The sequence below is a fragment of the Hylaeus volcanicus genome, chromosome 7, assembly GCF_026283585.1.
Source record: "Hylaeus volcanicus isolate JK05 chromosome 7, UHH_iyHylVolc1.0_haploid, whole genome shotgun sequence".
In the NCBI taxonomy this organism is placed as follows: Eukaryota; Metazoa; Arthropoda; class Insecta; order Hymenoptera; family Colletidae; genus Hylaeus; species Hylaeus volcanicus.
This window is the reverse complement of record NC_071982.1, coordinates 20,541,790-20,562,450: the sequence shown is the minus strand read 5'-3', so window position 1 is coordinate 20,562,450 and position 20,661 is coordinate 20,541,790. Positions and strand designations below refer to the sequence as shown.

The following is a 20,661-nucleotide window of genomic DNA, read 5'->3' as shown; positions in this document are numbered from 1 at the left end:
TCGAGCAATCAGAGCGCTGCAGATTTTTCCCAAACGGGAATACAGCGAATATTCGATAAGTGTCGCGGCGCGGTCCCAACTCTGCGCCACTTATCGACTAAAGGAGTCGAATTTTGTCTATCTGCCCACGTCTCGTAGCTTAAATTCTAAATGATCGTCACCTAAAAATGTCGCGCGCGTTTTCCATCTTTGGGACGAGCCCTGTTCTCCTCTCCCCTGCGGACACGTCCCCTACCCGTCGTGTCTCTTTGGCACGGGACACACAGATGCGTCCCTCCATTTTGCGCTCGCATTGTTACTCCAAGTGCAGTCTCCCCATTGTTACAATGGCCGGCCACTCCTGGCATTGTTGCCAGTATTGTTATTATTATCGCTACTGTTACCGGTTGCGGCCGACCGGCGAATGGAGAAGAGGAGAGCCAGCTGCTTCGTCGAGTGCCGCATTAGAGGCAAATTACACTCCCTCTGGCCCGCCTCCTCTGTCTCTCTTTTGCTTACTCGCTCACGCACTATGGGATTTCACCCCTTTTCCCGCTGTCGAAATTTCGAACGGTCGATCGGTATCGAAGATGCTCCCCTGCTCTTGCTTACAGGAATTTACGAAGCTTAGATCGAGAGGTATCCTCTTCTAGAGGTCATTGTAACCTTTCGGTATCAAGAGGACTAGACTTTCTACAACGCCGGAAATATAAAGAACTTGTTTTGGTTCTTTTCAGACGTTTTTAGCTCTACGCTGTATGCTCTAAAAATTCTAACGAGATAAGAGAACGACTTGGAGGCGTTGAACTAGCTAAGCTATTCTGCTGCTGCTTCTTGGGACAAGGCGACACTTACAGAACAAAACCTCGCGACGCTCAACTGCGATGTAATCACGTAGACACGTAGTATCCCTACATTCTGACGAATTTAACCGACATTCTGCGGTCGCTTTGGATCGGGCTGTACCGGTATCGGAGTAATTTCGCGCAACTATTCCCAAAGAGAAAAAGGAACCAAACGAGCACCGGCTTCGAGAGCGTAAAAGCCGCAAGTAAATCGACGTCTGCCATACGTAATTAATCGTTTTCGCGACGTGGACGAATTAAACGAGCCATTCGGAACGCGAAATTGATCGCGACAATTTAAATCGCGAGAAAATCCACCGGCATCTCTCTCTCTCTCTCTCTCTCCCTCTCTCCTCTCGCGCTCTCTGCAAATTATGGTCGGTGAGTTACATCGAGTTTAAAGCTCGTTAAAAGCCGCGAAAGACTCCGTCCTGGAGTTTTGTGGGCGCGCCAGAACGAGAGAGAAGTTAATTAGAAGGAAGTGAAAAACGAACGTGACGGAAACGGGGAGAAATGGTGGGTGAAAAAAAAAAAAAAGGAAAATATATCAACGGCGAGTCCAGAAAGGGGAGGGAGAAAAGGGAGACATTAATTAAAGTGGAAACGCGCGGCGAGCTCGATCAAAAGTTAAATAATTAATAGAAACGCGAAGGTTCGACGGGATTAACGAAAATCACCGATGCGAGGGAATTCCGCGAAAGAAACAAATCGCAGCCGGCGCCATTGTTCCGTCAGGACAATGACGTTTGACGCGTTGTTCTGGCCAGCCGGATTGTCCGGCGATCCTTCTAATTCGTCTTTCGGGGACTGTCGAATGCGTTTCACACGCGACCCACATTGTTCTTTGATCGTCGATGGCCTTACGCCATTAGAATTACGTTCTATTCGACTTTCGATGGTCTTTTCGGTCGTTGAACGCTGTTCGTTACTGGTACAGGGACTTTTATCTAACTAGAGACGACTCCTTGAAGGTCGTGAAGCGATTGACTCGAGTTTAAGAATCGCTTAATAAAGAGTGTCGCTCGATAAAGAGCTCTCGCGTCTTACGAGAATTTATTTTTCGAACAATTATATTAATAAACGTTGGATGTATGTATCAATCCTGTACCTTTTCAAAGTAAACTCGTCAAGTTTATTATTTACAAAGAATACGACATTTAAATATGATTAAACTAGATTCCGATTAAAGTTCTAGAGTTCTAACTATGCGAATATAAGAGGCACAGAATTAATTTCTACGTCTGATATACACGTCGAAATTAGACGAAAGTGTAACCTTGCGAAACCGTACGGAAAAATCAGAAAATTTGTGTACCTGGTGTTTTCTAAGTTGGGCATCCGGAGTAGGGTGACTGGACTCGTGGATCTGGACTCGACGATGGGCGAGCCACGGTCATGGGCCCTGGTGACGTCACGACGAGCGGCGATGGTGGGAGAAGCGAAGCAAGAGTGACGCGGACCGTCACCTACGACGTACGGCTACGCACTGACGCGTGTGCGTGACTTTCATACGCCCCACTTCTGGCCCACTCCCACCAACCACTCTCGCATGATCACCGGTTGCCCATGGCTTGTTGCCCCGAATGCAAAAACTGCCGGAGAAATGCGTTGGAATTTGTTGTTAAACGATTTACGAGACCAAGGACTGTCATTATAAACACGGTTTATCAGTAAGGACGTATTCGAAAACATCCAGAGAGTTTCATTGGAATCGTATACAGGGTGTGTATATTTGCTTTGCTTCGTCGAGTGATGCTCGTGAAAAATTTACCGATAATTCGGAGCGCAAAGGGTTAAGTTATGTATTTAACGGGGGTCGAATTAAAGTTTAAGTTACTATTAAGTTATGTCAATTATTGAAATTCTATGAATAAAGGGTTTTAATTTATTTGAGCTTCTTTCCACGCCCCTCCCCCCAAATCGTCTAGATTGGAATTTCTACTTTACCATTAGGTCGATCGGAAAGTTCCGTCCATGTTTTTTTTTTTGCAAAAAGTAAAGGTTTATTTAACACTTTCGACGCTGTTATTTGTGTTTCTCACCATGGGGCGGCGCGATGGTGCACGTCGTCTGGTAGACACGCGAGCGTGAGCCACCGGTGGTACACGCCGGCGTGAACCCATTAAGAGGTAACGTGTCAACTAAAAGTATATCAATCATGTTCAGTGCACAAGAAAACAATGTTATCGATGCAAGCGTACACTTTCGTGCGCTGAATTCGATCGAAAGATGGCAAAACCGAAACGTTAACCTCACTTTAGACTATCAAATACTATTCCGTATAAAGAACAACGATCCGCGATTAATCTGTCTTTCCAAACGAATAGTTTCATCAAAGACCGTCGTCTTATGTGCAAATTCGACTTCCAGGACGCGAGACAATTTGCATAAGGCCGAGATAAAATCCCTTAAACGCGCGAGTCATCCGCAAACAGTATTAAAGGCTCCTTCTTCCGTCGAGCAAATTTGTAGCGAGCTTTACCCGATGCCCGGAGATCCCACCCTTCGAATGTGCATATAGAACCACCTAATATTCCCCCGGCCGGCAGGCGAAGTGTAGAATGTTTATGCAGGCTACTCGAGGATAAACGCATTCTCCGCTGGTATCGCATAATATGAAACAATATTTGCGCAGTGGGCGCTGGTAAAACGGCCGTCCGACCACCGCTGAACGTTCGCGGTGAACTCGACGATGATTTTCACGTGGTGGACATTCTTCGAAATGTAAAGGTAACCGTGACGGTTTCCCGCGATCGGAGAAAACGAAATAATTCGAAGATCTCTGAACGGGAGGATTCCACGACACCGTTCCTCGAGGCAAGAGGAAGAGGAAAGAGGAAGAAAGCAGAGGAAGGAAACGCGTCAACTTGGAAACGCGAATCCCGCGATTCAGCTACAGGAGGGAGGGATAATCATGGTAATGGGTTTGCGTACCACCGAATCTACCCTCTTCGACCTCGTACAACGCGAGCACACCCCGAAGAGGGAGATTCGAAGAGCACTGTGCTGGGTCAATGCCGTGCAAACACCTCCTCGGGAACGCGATCGACAAGATCCTGGATCTCGTGATCCTTTGATGGGTGACACGAGCGGGGACGAGTGGAACGATGTAGGGAATGCCCTTCGATGGTTCTTGGGATGCTAACTGGTTCGAATCGGGTCTTATTGACCCGGTCACATGGATGTGACCATCTAAAAGGAAATCCTCTTTGTGGAGAATAAGGTACAGTGAATAGTACCGTCGCCCATACGTGGGTGATTCTCGCGACAACGTGTCAACCGACAATGTATCGTGGACTACGACTATTTGGTGTAACTGCTCGAAACAAGGGGGACCGAACGGTGAAATTTCCTTGCTCCTGTCCCCTTCGAGGTGCCCCGCAAACTCCCGAGCGATACACGGTACCCCGAACAGCGCGCCATGGAATAAAGCATAAATACCCGAAGAATCGCGAAAACCGATCCCCTTTCCCTTAATTGCGCCGCGCGGAACGATCGTCCTTATCGAGAGCAACTCGTAGTTGCCAAAAAAAAACTCGAGTCCGCCATCCGCGTTATTTCCATCGTGAGGCCGCGAATCGCGTCATCATCCATCATCGGCCTCAACGAGCCGAAAGAAATCGCTGCTCGACGCCGTTCCTCGAGAGGTCTCGTTACTCGAAACGGGGTCGATTCTGCGTGACGTTCGCCCCCCGGAAACGGTCGATGCGGCACTTTGCTCCCGTCGATCGGGCCCCCCTAACCCCCACCCGCCCCCCTAACAAACGATACAGGCGGAAAATTCTTCGTTTTTCCCCCCCTGACTTTTTTTTTTCTCTCGTCGGCATCTCTCGATCCTTTACAAGCCCCGTCGTGAGTGGCGCTCGCGTCGAACTCGAGGCTCGAGTGTCTTCGAAGTGCGCCGATCGGCGTGTAACTCCTCCGTTCGTTACGAGTCGTTCGACTCGTTAATTCGGTATCGATTCTCGATCGCGTCCGAAAAGAATCCGAAGAGTAGAGGCTTCGAGGACCGTCGAAACCGCAACAGCCTTTTCCCCGCGATCAAAATGCCCTCCTGTCCCCGCGTTTAACGGTGGCCCCGCGCGACCTCGGGGGATCAGTCGACGTTTTCATCGGAATTAATCGAGGATCGAGGAGATGCGTTATTATAGGATCGTCTGCAAAAATGGTGCAAGGGTGTAGCTAAACGAGATACGAAGAAAGAAAAATGTAACCATTCCGAGAGGGCCATGTGGAGTCGGTGTAAAATTTGATAGCCAGAGAAAGGAAAGCTTTGAGCGTAGAAAAGTCGATGGAATATTTACGCGTGAACCATGGACTCAATAACGAAAAAACAAATTTATGCTTCTAGTTGATCGAGCATCATCCGATATGGATTATAACCGTTTCGACCTAGTTGTAAGTTTCCTGCAGTAAAAGTTACAGAAAAAGTAACTGTTTTTTTATTAAAAAATTGTTTATCATAACTACTGCTCGATTAACTTCTGCATGTATAGAACCGAAAGTATCGACCTCCGAATTGCACGTAACACGGGTCAATCATCCATTGCAATCGTAATGGCATACTACCTCCTAATATTACAAAATTGTTTATCATAATTACTGCTCGATTAACTTGTGCATGTATAAAACCGAAAGTATCGACCTCCGAATTGCACGTAACACGCGTCAATCATCCATTTGCAATCGTAATTGCATACCTCCTAACCATCCGATCCATCGATCCACCGATACGCCATCCTCGGTACCCTCAACCTTGAAACAGCTCTCCCGCGTATTCCTCCGTTGCTATAGAACCGTTGTATAGAACCAAAAGTATCGACCTCCGAATTGCACGTAACACGCGTCAATCATCCATTTGCAATCGTAATTGCATACCTCCTAACCATCCGATCCACCGATCCACCGATCCACCGATCCACCGATACGCCATCCTCGGTACCCTCAACCTTGAAACAGCTCTCCCGCGTATTCCTCCGTTGCTATCTCAACCGCTCTCAAAAACTCGTTCAAAATTACCTCCCTTGAACCCTTCTAACATCCTCAATAACCCATCTAACGTCCCATCGATTCGGGAAAGGAAAGCTCGCGCTAACTGGCAATTGTTCCCGAGCACGGACGATCTTCCTGCGCGAAAGGAACAAAACTCCTCTGTCCGTCCCTCCCGCCCATGCTCCACTTCCTCCCGGTGGCTCTCCTCGCGGAATATCGCTTTCGAAGCGTCGCTAGGGCACGTAAGATCCGGCAGAGTTCTCGCATAATGATTCGTTAGTCTCCCCGGCGCAGCCATCGCGGGGCTACCTACAGAGCACGACTTCGTACGTAGACTTCGAGTGGCCGTAAGTGGATGGTACCGCAGGGTGGCGGTGTGCTCGCGTCCACACACCTATACGCACGTATTCCAACCTAATACGTACACGTAGACACGCGTGCACGTCATACCGGGAGCTCGTTTGGTCTCTATTTGTCCCCAGAAGTTCAAGAGTCTGCGACACACGCGCTCGTGTGCGAGTATATGTGTGTTTGCACCAGTGTGTGCGTGTGCCTATGTGTAGGTATATATATATATATACATAGAACGATCAGCTCCCGGCTGGTCTCCTCGCTGTGTCTCACCCTTTCTCTCTCTTTCTCTCACGAACGTCCCGCTTCCGTGGCTATGGCCTTCGTGGCCAGCATTCACGGCTCGAGCGAGATCCGAGTGCCATCGAGTCTGAAACTCGTTATCGAAACTTATGTGCCGCCTCTGCACGGCCCCTACCTCGCCCCTCCGGCGAGAGCGCACGCGAAAATCCGCGACTGATTGCAATCAGCCCTCTTTGGGGACTTCCTACGCGGTCTACGGCGAACCCACCGACGACTTCCGCTTTTAGGAGGACGGCACCACGCTTTCCCTTGCGAATCGGCGCTGGTACGACGAAGAAAGCTGGAAAGCTAAACGTTGCCCCTGTGGACTCTGGCGTTTCTTGCTTTTTGAGAGGGAAGCAAGAGGAGACTTCGTTCGGGGGGGGCAGAATTATGGGATGTGCGACGGTGGGACACTCGACGGTGCGACACTCGGGGGCTTGCGAAAGAGAAAGGGGTTGTATACTAGGGATACGTTAACCCATTCGGCTTTTAGGTGATTCGTACTATACGCGGACGAACTGTGTTTAGAGACTGACGAGAAAGAGTCGAGACACTCGAGACTCGAGTAGCACGATCCGAGTTCAAACGCGACACTGGCTAAAGCTGAATCGGTCAAGATTGGCAGGAAGCTTGACCTATGATTCAAGTCGCTATCTTGATGGGCAGTAAGGTCTCCGTAAATGCACGAATTTCTCTACGATTAATATCGTTTTACCAAATGCCACTGATTTTTGTTTTCATGGACCGTCCCGATCCGACTTTTACCAGATCTTTTCGACGAGCCTTCCGTTGTTAAGGCTCCGGATTGCCACGAAGCGAATCGTGCGGAGTAGCGCACGTCGCGACGAGCGGATTGAGCGGAGAGACGTGCTGCAGACGAAACGGCAGACTGAACGAGGGGACGAGCGACCAGGATGCAACCAATGAGCTGCGCAACAATTATTTATTGTTGCCAGACTGCCGCGCTCGAGCCGGGCAGACCTGTCTGCCCAATGAAGATTGCTCGTTAAAGTCTGATTCTGGTCCCGAACGTTTTAAATGGCCACCGCCGAAACGATTCCGCTCGAACACACCCTCTACTCGTTACCTACAATTTTCATTCCTCGATAAAAAGCCCTGGCATTCGTCTACTAGGCGTAGAAACCACGTCTCTACGTTCAATTATTAATCATTATTAGTATCTACGTGTACGGTAAAGTCTCCTTAAATGCGCGAGCTAAAAGTCGATCAGTTCGATTCACTTCTCTACAAACCACACTGTAATAAATTTTGGAAAGAAAAATTTCGAAAATTTTGAAAAAAAATTTTAGCTGACCTGGACCAATATTATGGACCGTATCGGGACGAATTCAACTACCTGCCGTACTATCACCTTGAACTTTCACTGTGCATTTATCGTAGAGAAATTTGTGGATTTAGGGAGACTACCGTATAACCAAAGTCTCAACCGTGACATACGATAACAAAGATTTCCCAACCTTCCTAGTTTGAAGAAAACTGAGTGGCGTCACCTTCGCGAGCGTTCTCCATCTGCATATTCGACTTTCACGCGGTTGCGTCACGGTTAATCGCCATCGATCGAGCGGAGAGAAAAATTTCGGGTACCTAAGACAATATTTGCGCGCGTCGTTCGGTTGGAAGGACCGTCCAACCAGCGAGCCTGGTCGAATTCCGGTGTCTCGAACAAACAAAGAGCCTCTTCGAGGACTATTCCCGACGTTCTGGACATCCTCTACGATTTGCTTAACACTTTCGATACCGAATTGTTCCACCCGACGTGTCGAATCGCGCTACCAAAATTGGACGAGACCCTTTCTTCGGAGTCGCGAGAAACCGACTACTTTGCGTGGCAATAGCGGGGCTTTCGAGCTACGACTTTTAGGGGAAAAATAGTGGTGTAAAATGGGAACTATCAGAAATTGAAAATAAAAATGATACACGTTGGGCTCGGTTGGAGTTTAAATCGCTTGGAAATTTTACACGCTTTCGAGTACCCAACAGAAGCTACTTCCATCCCTGCTATTAACAAGACGTACTGTCTTGACTGATTCTTTACGTTACATTTGCTAAGATACCACTCTTCGTAACTTTTTCGTTAGGGGTACTAGTTGTTTCTTAGGACCCCTTAGGATCCCCCCTACAGCTCGGGTACCTCGGGATCGCCAAACCCGTACCGTAGCTACATTTATGCAATGAAACATAGCTACAGCACCCGAGGACCACCAAAGCTACCGAAACGTCACAAATTCTCTCAAACTATCGAAATCGACACCTATCCTTCCTGTCTTGACTCTTTATAGGTCACTTGGTTCTCATTGTAACCTCTAAGGAACCTGGAGTGAAGAAGTGAAACAGTGAAAAAAAAATGCCCAGGGAGTTCTTCCCTATAAAGGGTTAAGACACCTCCGTCCTAAACTCGCCATTGCGCCAACTCGCCCCGCGTATCAATCCTCCAGCCTCCAAATGAATGTCAACTTCTCCCCAAAGGAGCCCGTAACGGAGACAGGGCGACGTTGGAACGAAACGAAAATGTCCGACGATCGAATGTCTCCATTCGACGGCAGGCGCCTCGACGTTTCTGGCTGACAGCTCCGAAGCAACCAACGCCCCTGAGGTCGATCGATCCGATTGGCCGAGAGACGCAGATACACCCACGCGTACACCCACCACCACCTGCTCCCTGCAATTAATCTCCTCTCGGCAATTAATCCTCGTCGTGCGCCTCCGCGTGCACGCGATACGGCCGTCGGCGTGCGCGCCTCGCCATCTCGAGCATCGCCAGGAGGAAACAGGTGGACCGATCCGACCGATCGGCGCGGATTACGCCGTCGCTACGCTGTAATTAGTCGATTCCCGATCGGGTAGAACGGAAACAGAAACGCGGCTCGAGAACGCGATCGATACGCAACATCGTCCTCTCGTTAAACAACGTTCCTATTCGGATGCTAGCCCCTTGGTTTCATCCGCGTGGAATACTATTCTTATTCTATACAACGTTGACTCGTCTCGTCGCGATACGCGTCGGTCACGCCGCCGAGGAAAGACAAATATAAATATCTACGTCGATCGGTAGCCGCCTGGAGCATCAAGAATGCATCTATAATATATTTGGGCAGCGACAAGGTAAACCGAGCATCGCTTTTCTTCCGACTTGATTCACAAATGTTTAGATCTCAAATTGAAAACGTATTTTCGGCCGAAAAGTGTCGATCTTGCCGAGCTCTGCTCCACGATCTCAAAATTCCAGTAATCTTAAATCTCCTACTCGTTATCCTTCTCAAGCTAAACCCGAGCACTCTGCGATTCTGAAAATTCCAAAGTTTTAAGCGAATACTGCGCGTAACATTTCGTACCACTTTTTTCCAAGGTAAATCTGAGCGTCCATCAATCATTAGATACCCCCTCCCCCTCCCCCCCCTCCCGATACTCCGTGTCATCCATCTTTAAAGAACGATGTAAGACTCTATCCCGACGACAGAGGAATCTAAAGAAATGTTGCGCACGTACCTGTGTGGGCGTGAGATTGATCAGGGACGCCAGGTGTTCCCGTTCCGGGGCGCTCAGATATTTCTGCTGTTTGAACCGCCTCTCGAGCTCGTGAACCTGCTGCTGGGTGAAGAGAACGCGACGCTTTCGTCTTTGGGTTAGGTGGGGAAACTGCATCCCGCCGACGCCCATGCTGACACCGACGCCGACGCCGACGCCCATTCCCATTCCCGAGGACTTGGTCACGTCGCCCATCGACTGGCCCACCGAGCACCCGGCCATGTTGGACCCGGCGCCCGCCGCCGCGGCGCCCATCAGCCGCGAGACTGCAAAACATATTGGAGAAACCAGGGATAGTAACTCTCTTTTCCTTAGTTTATAAGCAAGTTTTTCAGATCGTCCCAAAAGTTCGTTTCGCGACTTTTTGCGCTCGAGTTATTTTCTGCGCCGGTGTTTGATACAAACGGGGAACCGAATCTCTCAGGCCGATCGCGCACGGCGCAACCGAACCAGTTTCGAACCACTCTGAAACTAGTTGCACGCGACCGTGGATCTAGGTAAAACAAAGATAGTGGAGTAGATAAAATAAAGAACGCAAACAGGTTTGAAACACTAATTTCAAATCGGTTGCGCCGTGTGCGATCGGCCTCGGAAGTTGACGTCACGCGGCCAGGACTAGAAGTAGATTCAACTCGGCCCCACGTTTTAAAAGCCCCGAGGTCTACGAAAATTACCTAATTAAAGAACACCGATTTTTATTAACTTTTCATGGAATGAGGATATCATCAACAGATGCAAGACATTTTTTTTAGCAGCGATGATTCGGTACGAAAGACCGACCAAAATCATCAAAGTATTATTATTTATATTTCTCGTTGCAAAATGTCGAGTGTAGGATTTTAACGTGACGCCGGCCCTGTACACGGTAATGGATCCTACACAATTCGGTAATGTAACGTAAAATATCGCGTATGCATTGTTTATTAATAAATCGAAAGAAACTTTTGGGACAACTTGATACTTTGGCAAAAATTTCTGCGCCGATGATTCTTTAAACGATTAAAGAGAAGAACGAATGAAACAATGACGTTTGTCGCCGTTTCTACGTCTCGGTAGAAGCGAGCCACTCGGACGCGTCTCTGCTAGTTTGTATTACAGGAAAAAGTTGACAGGAAAAATGATAGTTTTTAAGATGTTCAACCGAGGGTTAGATCAATGGTAAGATTTGACGGATCAACGACTTTTCAAACTAAATGTATCGAAACTAAGGTATGTTTATCCTAAAACTAATAGTTACCGAGGTATTCAGCTTCTAAAGCAGCGTCAATGCACCACTGGTTGTTTTCATCCGAGGGCGGAGACGAACAAGCGACTGCAATACATTTGTGGTTGAATATCTCGGAAATTATTGTTTTTGGGATAAATGTACCCTAACCGCCTAAGATGACCTAATCCTCGACTCCCTCCTCCCTCGACTTCGACGTACCCTATCCAACTATAGTTCGTTGCACGGGAGTTGGCGAGGAATCCGTTTCATCCGCGAAGCTACGCGAAGACGGCGAACGAGATATATCGAGATAAACTATTGCCGTGGATATACGTAAAAAAAAAATGAAAGAGTTCGAGAGCGTGATTACGATACAGTGCGACTGCTCGAAAGAAAGGGCCAAAGGCGAAATTTCCTTTGCCTCTGTTCCGTTCGGTTCGTAGGTGTCTCGCCAACTCTCGAGCAATACACAATACCCCATACTTAACGCAACAAAAACATCGCGGTAACGTTAATTACAATAATCCCCGCCCTCGTACGCCCTTCTCGCGCCACGAAGACCGCGTTCCTCCGGCCGCGGCCGTTTAAAATAATTTCCAGAGGAGACAACCGTGAAAAGTGAAATGGTGACGCGATCCCGAGATGGCAGCGAGAGGGACGGACAATCGAGCCTCTGAATTCGAGCTACTGAAACCCAACGAGCAGTCCATCCCTTGTCAGTTGGCGAAGGGCTGTCAAGAACGGCCCCGGACAAAAGGAGCGATTTAGCCGCGCGAAAGTGCTACGTCATCGAGCACGGGAGGTCCGAACGACCGAGGTACCGAATTATTATTATGTCTGTGAGAACGGACTCCTCCCGAGGCCCCTGTCAGCCCAGTCCCGTCGCGAGAAAGACATACCACTCGAGACACCGGGAGCAAACACTGCCGAATTTGTTTACGCGCGCCGCTGGAGACGAGCAGACCGGTAAAACTGATAAACGATAACGATAACGGCCTCCTCGATGTGTACCGGTTACTAGGTTGTGGATAGGTGGGTGGATAGATGGTGGATGGGTGGTGGAGACGACCACTGCAGGCAGCAGGAGCGAAGGTTAAACGAAAGTGACTTTTGTTGGAAGAGAATAGGCGAAGAACAGAATGATTTAGAAGAACAGTTTTAGGGGGAATCCTGGACCATTGGGATACCATCGCTCTGAAATAGAGAGGCTCGCGATGGTCTAACCAATTTACAAAACCAACTTGAAACAAAGTCGAATGTGATCTAATAAGTAGGTGATTTAGAAGAACGGTTTTAGAAAGCTTGGAGATCCTGGACCTGAAGCGAAAAATACCTGGATCTCTCACTGACCTCTATCTAATGTCAAAACAACGAGTTCCTTAAAATTCTTGCTTCCAAGCCCCGTGTACATACCCCTACTACATCCCCCTACAACATCCCCTCTGAATCAAGATGCAATTGGCTCCCCGATACCTGCAACGAGCCCCCGCGACCTTTGACCTCGAGCGTCGGGCCAATTTCCTGGTCATCGACGAATCGTCTCCCCCGCCTTTCTTGTCTTTCAGACAATGGAAGGCGGACATTCGACGATTCCAACTTGTGCGAACGCGAGGGCGGATCGGGACGAAGACCTAACCTCGTTAGGGCCTATCTCGTTAGGCAAATCGACGTTTTGGCGCGTCTGGGCCACCGGCGGCGAACAATGACCGACCATAGACAAACTTTTGTGTGCCGCTGGTGTTTCGAGGACTTGCGAGGGCCAGACATTGTCTCTACGATCGAGAAACACCTTCGCGTTTTATTCCGTGGCCTTTCAACGACTCGGAGTAGACGAGCAGGGTTGAACCAGAAAGATATGATTAGGGGAGGAATCGATCCTACGTGCCCATTAGTGTCTCGATGACGCGTCCTGCGACATCGTCTAACTAAACAGAAGATGGTAACATAGGTGGTGGTGTAGCGAGCCTGATGGACATCTCGCGATAAAGAGGAAGCCCTGACACCCCTCGGAAGCCTTCGTCTAATCAACCCTTTATTTACTATGAATTTCTCGACAGTTTTTACAATTCTAGACATCAACTTATAGAGTTATCTCTCAAAAGAAAAAAAGTTGGATAGGCTTCTCCTGCCACCAAACAATTAAAAACTGAACTCGTAAGTCCCGACAGTGAATAAAGGGTGAAACTAATGCACAGCGACGTTAAACATTAAAGATTCGACGCGACAGTACCGTGTAAATACGAATACCAGAGCAGAGCGCTCGCGAACGACAGACCGCTGCAATTCGTTTCTCCTGGTGTTCGAACTCGTAGGAATTCTTCGATCTCCTCGTAAATCGGGTCCGGGCCACCGTCGTCGAGTCGAGCCAGCGCGACGAGGGTCCAGGCTTATTTGTTTAACTAAAATCTCCCGTGGTGTCCGGTAGCCACGCGTTCTCAAGCCGAGGGGATCGATACGTCTCCGGTGGTGGCCGGAGTGGCGCGTGCGACGGACAGAAATCCAAGGAAACGTACGTCTGTTGACACAAGTCCGCTTTTGTTGGCCCCGCGATCTTTTTTCGGGAGATAGGTTCTCGCTGTACGAAATAAAAGTACGCCTCGGAGTAGAAGCGTCGGGTATTCGACCGGGATTGACGAAGACTGGATTGGATGAAGAAACAAGGGAAGCAGAAGAATTCAAGGTGGAGGAATCGATGAGGAGGAGTCGAAGAGGATACTTTTCGATGGGCTACGTGCGACAAAAGTATTCTACGAGTAGAAAAGGTCCAAGAATTACATGCTAGGACCTAGGTGGACCGTGTGCAATTAGCAGAAGGCGTAATGCGTTGTTCGATCGAGGTAGAAGTGAGAAGAGGATGACTAGAGGATGTTTAACATGGAGAAGGCCCCCACTCGCGGTGGATGTCGTTGCTATCGCTCGATGTATCCAGCTTGTACTTTTCCAGGAGTCGCGTCTAAAGAAAGGCACTTCCGGGAACGGTGGATGATCGAGATGAAACTTGGTGGGTATTACGAGGGCTACAAAAGGATCCCAGATATCAAATTTTAGCTTCGGCAATTTATACAGGTTTAAGAGATACAGGTTTTCAATTATAAATCCGTCATAATAATTCTTCGGTACTTTGGACGATATATTCAGCGACGATGTAAGATTCAGATAAAAAGATGACAAAATTTGTAAAACAATATGACACGTTCGAAGCAAACGATCACAGCGAATGAACGGTCTCCTCTAAAGTATCCGTATCTTTTAAACCCGTGAATTTCCGAAGTTGACATTTTACATTCGGTGTCCTTCCATAAGCATCCTCCAAATTTCGTATCAATTGGCCAGTGATGCCTTTTGGAACAATATCCGAAGTACTAACGGTCGAAAAATTCCGTGGTAGGACGTAAGCTGTATCAGGAAGCGCGACAAGAGGAGGATCGAGAAGAATTCGGATACGCGACGGGGGGATCCCTGAGTCCGTGTTACGAGGCAACGACACGAAAGGACACCCTGTTGGTGGACTTTGAAACACGAGCCTGGCCACTTCATCGATACCTAAATGGACGTAAGCACCGGATAGATACGACTCCGATAAAACCGGGACAGACGTGCCCCGTCGAAGGCGAAAGGGATGATCGCGAGGAGAGTATTCGAAGACGAAACGTATTTGCACGACGCGTTCCACGCTTTCCCCTTTTTCTAGCTTCTGGATGGTTGGACGTTCTGGCAATAAAAATCAGCCAGATCATCGCCAAAGGTTAAGAGTACAGACTAACCGACGCGTTATCGATGAGCGACAGACTGCGACGGAACATCGACGATGCCTCGTGTGGGTTGTTGGAAGTTTTTAAAAGACGATTCACGAAATGGTACAAGGTCTTTACGAAAATGGAGTATTATGGAGATAGAAACGCGTTACCTTCTATGTTTCTTTTTTCTATTTTCCGCGAGAGTGGATGATCCCACAAGACCGCAATTTAACGCAACAACGAGAACTTGTAATCATTGACCCGAAAGCCTAGTACATTCCTTGTTATTCATAACATGTAACTATAACATAAATTTCTGTTAATATTATTTTTATTCCGAACGACCGACTCTCGCTAATTCTGCCGGGCGACTGACTGTTCGTCGCCGGTTGTCGATGACGCGACACTCTGCTAAACATTATAAACAAAAAATCGACAACGCTCGCGTGGCCGTCAACAAACGCTGACCAGCTAATTCTTACATTTACAACCTACTTCGACCAGGCTATCACCAATTTTCTAAAAACTAGATTCGGTACGCATCATGCAGCGGTGTCACTCGACCACGAGAAGAAGCTACAACCACATCTTCAAGCTTCGGTTACAACCGCGAGGAATGTACGTCGGTCCTCGAATACATCTCGTCTTTCTCGAATCGCGGAACTCGAAGAATAACAATTAACGCGAACTCAAAGAATTAGAGCGACGTGTTTCACGGTGCGGCCGTGGCATGTTAGTAGAGAAGTTGGAGAGAACAGAAGGAGGAAAAGCATACTCACTGGCAAAGCGGGGGTCGTTGGTGGCCGGCGGGGCGGGCGCGTACCAGGGATGATGAGACCTCATGGGATCGGTGGCGGTGGCACCTCCCGCGACCCCTGATCCCGCGTGGTGATAAGGGGACAGCTCCGCGGCGCAATACTGATACTGAGAGGTGAGCTGCATGGTAGCGTAAGGATTCCCCATGGCGGTCATGCCGGGGCCGGCGGCGTCGTTGGCACCGGAAACCGGTCCGGGAGTGCCGCCACCGGGCGTCGAGCCTCCGTGAAGCGGTGGACTGCCGCTGCTCGCACTCAAGCTACCGGTATTGCCGCCCACTCGGGCGCCGCACGCGTTCCCGTAAGGCGAGACCTGAGGATGCGTGACCACGCCGACGCCGATTTCCTGGCCGAGCTTCCTGTACGATTCGTCGTTCGGGGACAGGATGCTGTTGACACTGAACGGTATAGTATGAGCGCCGCCAGCCGCTTGTACGTGGGACGAGTGCTGTTTGGGCGACAGGTTCACCGCCAGGTCAATACCGTTTAGATCGTCCGGCAGCAAGCTTGCCTGCTCCAGCTGAGTGTGTTGTTGTTGTTGTTGTTGTTGTTGTTGCTGTTGCTGTTGCTGTTGATGCTGGTGGTAGCTGGTGGCATTACCGTTTCCTTGGTTCCCGGCGTTGTTTCCGCCGCCTCCGCCGCCGCCGTTGCCACCGCTCATCTCGGCAAGGCCAGCGCCGTCGAAGTACTTGAAGCTCGCGCTTCGCGGAATCCTGAGGCCGGCGCTAACCGCGAGAAAACGACATGACGAACCTGCCACCGCTGCCAGACGCGCGGACCTCGACGTTGTTTCGAATATCTCGGACGCGGCGTCCGTCAGACTGATCCGTGGAATCAATTCCTTCCTTTCTTTCCTTTCTTTTTTTTTTTTTTTTTTTTTTATTTGATCAGGGATACCAAAGTCTCGCGTTAACCGATCACTTTGCACGGTTCGGAGGGTTCACAGTCGCACTTTGATCATTCACACCGAATAATCCTCTAACTGCACGATATATCACTGGTTCCCGTTGGATTCTTTGGATATCACTGGGAGTCAACCGATACGATAAAGTTCGCGAGTAGCGTCCATCTTCTCTATACCCGGTGCTGGACGCGTCCAGCGACGACACCGCGTCGTCCGGCGCATTTCTCCGTTCGAAGAGGGCACTTGCTCGACACTCGACGCGCGAGAGGGCTGGAGCACACCTCCTGGTCGATGGTCAAGGACAACCAAGCGAGCGTCCCACGGCTTCTAAGATCACCGTTCGCGAAGGTAAGAACGGAGAGGAGAGCACGGTTCGATGTGCGTCCGCCGCGTGGTGGCAGCGACGAGTCTCCTTGGCGAAGGGTCTCGCGCGCACCGGACGAGCAGTCGCTCGACCCTCGGAGGACGAAGGAGGCTTCCGCCCGGCAGGTAGATCACACGTCACGTCACGACACCGAAACTGACACGACACGATGGGAAGAACGATGGCACACACGTGGTCGAGGATAGTGGCCGGCCAGAGCCGGCCGGCGGCCGACTGAAATCACCCGGGGGGTCTTCGAGTCCTTGGACTCTGCCGATAGAGAGACGATGGTAGATGTACCACTCTACGGGTTCGCCTCCACCTTCGTCGAGGATACACTCTCTCTTCGTAGGAGAGGAGAGCGCGTCTATGGATGGCTGGCTGACTGGCTCGCTGGCTGGATAGATGGATGGATGGATGGATGGATGGATGGATGAATGAATGGAGAGGACTGTCGGGTACTCCTGGAGAGGTCCTCACGGCCGCTTAGACCCACTCGACCAGCGGCTCGGCCGGTCGCGCTCGCTCGCTCGCTCGCTCGCTCGTCCGGGCTCGGGCCCCACAGCCTCTCGCGGAGAACCCGTACGACGACACGATGAGTGGAGTGCCCACTACGGAGAAGTGCCTGCTACCAAGAGTCGTGATGAGATGTCCCCTTTTGCGTGTGAGAGAAGGGCTCCCACTCGGTCGACTAGAGGGGATCGCGGGGCTACCTAACCGACCCCCAGCCAGACCCTGGCCAGACCTAACCATCCTGCCATTGGACGAGCTCGGCCAATAGCAGACCTTCGACGCTTTCATTCGCTGCACCACCGTCGCTACACCGTTGGCGAGCTCTCCCGCGTACCTCCTGGAACGCGTCCGCCTATCGCGCCGCTGAACCCCGGCTCCCTGCGGAGGACCACCGCGCCCGCCTCGTCTATCGGCGTTTCATGGCCACCCGTGCTCGGAACGGCCCACCTTCATCGTCGAGCTTGCTGCCACCCTTCCTGCCCGACACTCTCTCTCTCTCCTCTTTTCCCCCTCTTCGATTCTGGCTTTGTCCTTTGCGACTTCTCCGTAGGTACACGCGCCCTGCTCCGCGACCTTACCGACCATCTTATCGCGCCCTTCGCCAAACGTCGACTGCGGCCGCCGAACACCGATGTCGCTCGATTCCATGCTTCTTTTTTTTATCGCAGCGCGGAGAACATAACTCTGGTTACAACGCTCTTCGATACATCACAGTTTTTACGTTACAATATTTTACTTTGCATCCCTCCTCGACTTCGAGCTTCTGTAGCTAGAAGTTATACAGTCTTGTATATCTTTAATTTCTTACGATAACTACATTTCTTTGCCTCTGGCTTTTATCTCTTATCCCACTGGGCCCCTAAAATGCTCGGATACCTCGGGATCGCTACACCCGTACTGTAGCTACCGTCAGGAATAGCTACAGCTCCTGAGGTCGACCAACTACCTAACGACTACAAAACGCGACGCTTTACGACATCTGTAGGAAAACTTCCGAACGATCGACTATCCCGAAGCGTTTCCTCCTTTGGTATTTCATTCAGAGAGCATCTTATCACGGAGCTGCACGGGGAACGCTCTGGCCGATTTTTTGCTTTCGAAATGGCGCATCGAATTTTACGTGTTTGCGGTTTAATATCGAACTGTGCGAAAAGTTCCATCATTAGGAACAATGGTACTTCGACACAGTTCTGTTATCGTATTATCAAACTCGTGGCATTTTGTTTTCATTTTCGTAACCTCAAACTCTTAACCAATTGCGAATTAATTCAATCATGAATTAATAATTACAGTGTGAATTATTTTCAGCTCTAGCTGTTGGTCTGTTAAAGCCGAGCGTTCCACTAGTCCAAGATGCAAGGAATATCAATTTCTTCAAGAGAAGTAAGTTCCATTAATCTGTTTCATAAGTAATTTAAAGGTCCTGGATTAAGCTCTTGCTAACTCAAACTTGCGTGCCGTTTAGGACCAGCCAGCGCGCTGTGGAAATCTGTCACCAGTGTCAGTAATGCTGGAAGAAAACGAGGCAGAGGCAGGGGTGTACCGAGAATAAAAAACTTGAATAAAGGCCAAATTATAGGAGTTGGAAAAGAAGCATTGATACTCCCAGGACTTAATTCTCCCCTCCTCCAAGGAAATCAGTTGAACAATCCATATAGAGTTCCCAAAGATCCAAACTCTGAAGAGGAATCACAGAAACCTAGAGTACAGCTTTCACTTCATAAACGGAATAAGGTTTCACCTTTGGATCGTGGCTGGAGCGGAGGTATAATAGGTGGAAGGAAACTTGGACCACCTGATCCTATCGACGAAGGTTGGCATTCCGATATTTGTATATACATAGTACCTAAAATGTGTACAAAGTATGGTAGAAATAAAAATAATTACAGTTTTTTTGTATATCCTGAAATTTTAGAACCTTTCATCGGTTTTCAAACATGGGTGTTACATTTCCATCAGTGCGCCATAATGACGGGTATGTTCGGCCGCAAAAAGCGAGTTATCGTCTATGCCGTAACTGGGAATGGAAAAGGTTTGGCAGGGTTTGCTACGGCTCTAAGAGGCGACAATAAAGGAGCCCTCACACTAGCTAGAAACAAAGCTGGACAGAGATTGATGTATTTCGAAAGATACGACGACCACACGAGTAAACAATTTTCATCGTATTAATCCTAGCTGTAAAAATACACGCGATTGAAAACCTTTTCCTTTCAGTACTACACGATTTTTACGCTGAGTTTGGAAGGACGAAAATATTTGCCAAACAAAAGCCTAAGGGTTACGGACTCAAATGTCATCGCGTTATCGCAGCGTGTTGCGAGGCAATTGGCATAAAAAATCTGCACGCCAAGATCGAGGGGTCTCTGAATATTCCGAACGTTATAAAGGCTTTCTTCATTGGCATGTTAAATCAGGTATGTTTATCGCGATCGTCCATCGTCACTGCAATTTTCGAATTGTACGATATATCACGAATATTAACTATAATGTTTTAGAAATCGTATCAAGAGATGGCAGATGAAAAGAAATTGCACGTAGTTCAATTTAAGAAGGAACACGATTATTTTCCCGAGGTACTCGCGTCACCGGAAACGGTGAGGACATCGGCAGAGATCGCGAATAACGAGATTTTAGATTTCAAGCAGTACCTAATGGACGGACGGTTGATTTTAAACAAGAAGAAGCCTCTTCCGTTTTTCACAAAGCTACCTTCGTACGATATTTTTCTGCGTAAGCAAGAACGTAAAAGGGATCAGGACAAAGTAAGAATAAGGTTAAGAGCCGAATACGGAGAACTGTGCAGCTTCCTGACCGAGAAATATCCAGAAGCGAAAATACCTAAATGGGAAAGACACATAAAGAAACCAAAAGAAGAAGAAGAAGAAGCAGAAACAAATTAATATACTTCGCATATAGCAATTATAAACGACTCGTGTACATACACTTTAATATAAAAATCTGAAATCTGGAAGCTCTAAAGCTGATTCAGTCTTTATTATTTATTTTATTTTCCTCGCAACATATTCACGGAAACAATTCCTTACTAATGGTGAGTTAATTATAGTATAATTCTTACTTACATTTTATTAAAAGAACGTTACAAAAGTTTGGAGTTAACAAGGA

At 48.8% G+C, this 20,661-nt stretch overlaps 2 protein-coding genes across 3 annotated transcripts in view; one reads left to right on the top strand and one right to left on the bottom strand.

Annotated features, from left to right (window-relative positions):
- The window catches only part of LOC128880439 (homeobox protein Nkx-2.4), a 42,679-nt gene extending 24,246 nt beyond the window's left edge, over positions 1-18,433 (bottom strand). The window contains exons 1-3 of one of the 2 annotated variants that reach the window (XM_054130534.1): positions 15,722-18,433; positions 11,236-11,310; positions 9,960-10,264 (exon numbers count right to left, since the gene is read on the bottom strand). In XM_054130534.1, the coding sequence (XP_053986509.1) occupies positions 9,960-10,264; positions 11,236-11,310; positions 15,722-16,418 (1,077 nt within the window). In that variant the 5' untranslated portion in view covers positions 16,419-18,433. The remainder of the gene's footprint in view (positions 1-9,959; positions 10,265-11,235; positions 11,311-15,721) is intronic. The other variant, XM_054130535.1, reaches the window with a different exon arrangement.
- A 119-nt stretch (positions 18,434-18,552) lies between these two features.
- LOC128880441 (28S ribosomal protein S5, mitochondrial) lies at positions 18,553-20,522 on the top strand. The gene is made up of 6 exons (XM_054130536.1): positions 18,553-18,712; positions 18,847-18,921; positions 19,004-19,351; positions 19,454-19,684; positions 19,753-19,952; positions 20,034-20,522. Exons 1-6 carry the CDS (start codon positions 18,640-18,642, stop codon positions 20,436-20,438), a joined length of 1,332 nt encoding a protein of 443 aa, XP_053986511.1. The 5' UTR covers positions 18,553-18,639; the 3' UTR covers positions 20,439-20,522.
- Positions 20,523-20,661: the final 139 nt, after the last annotated feature.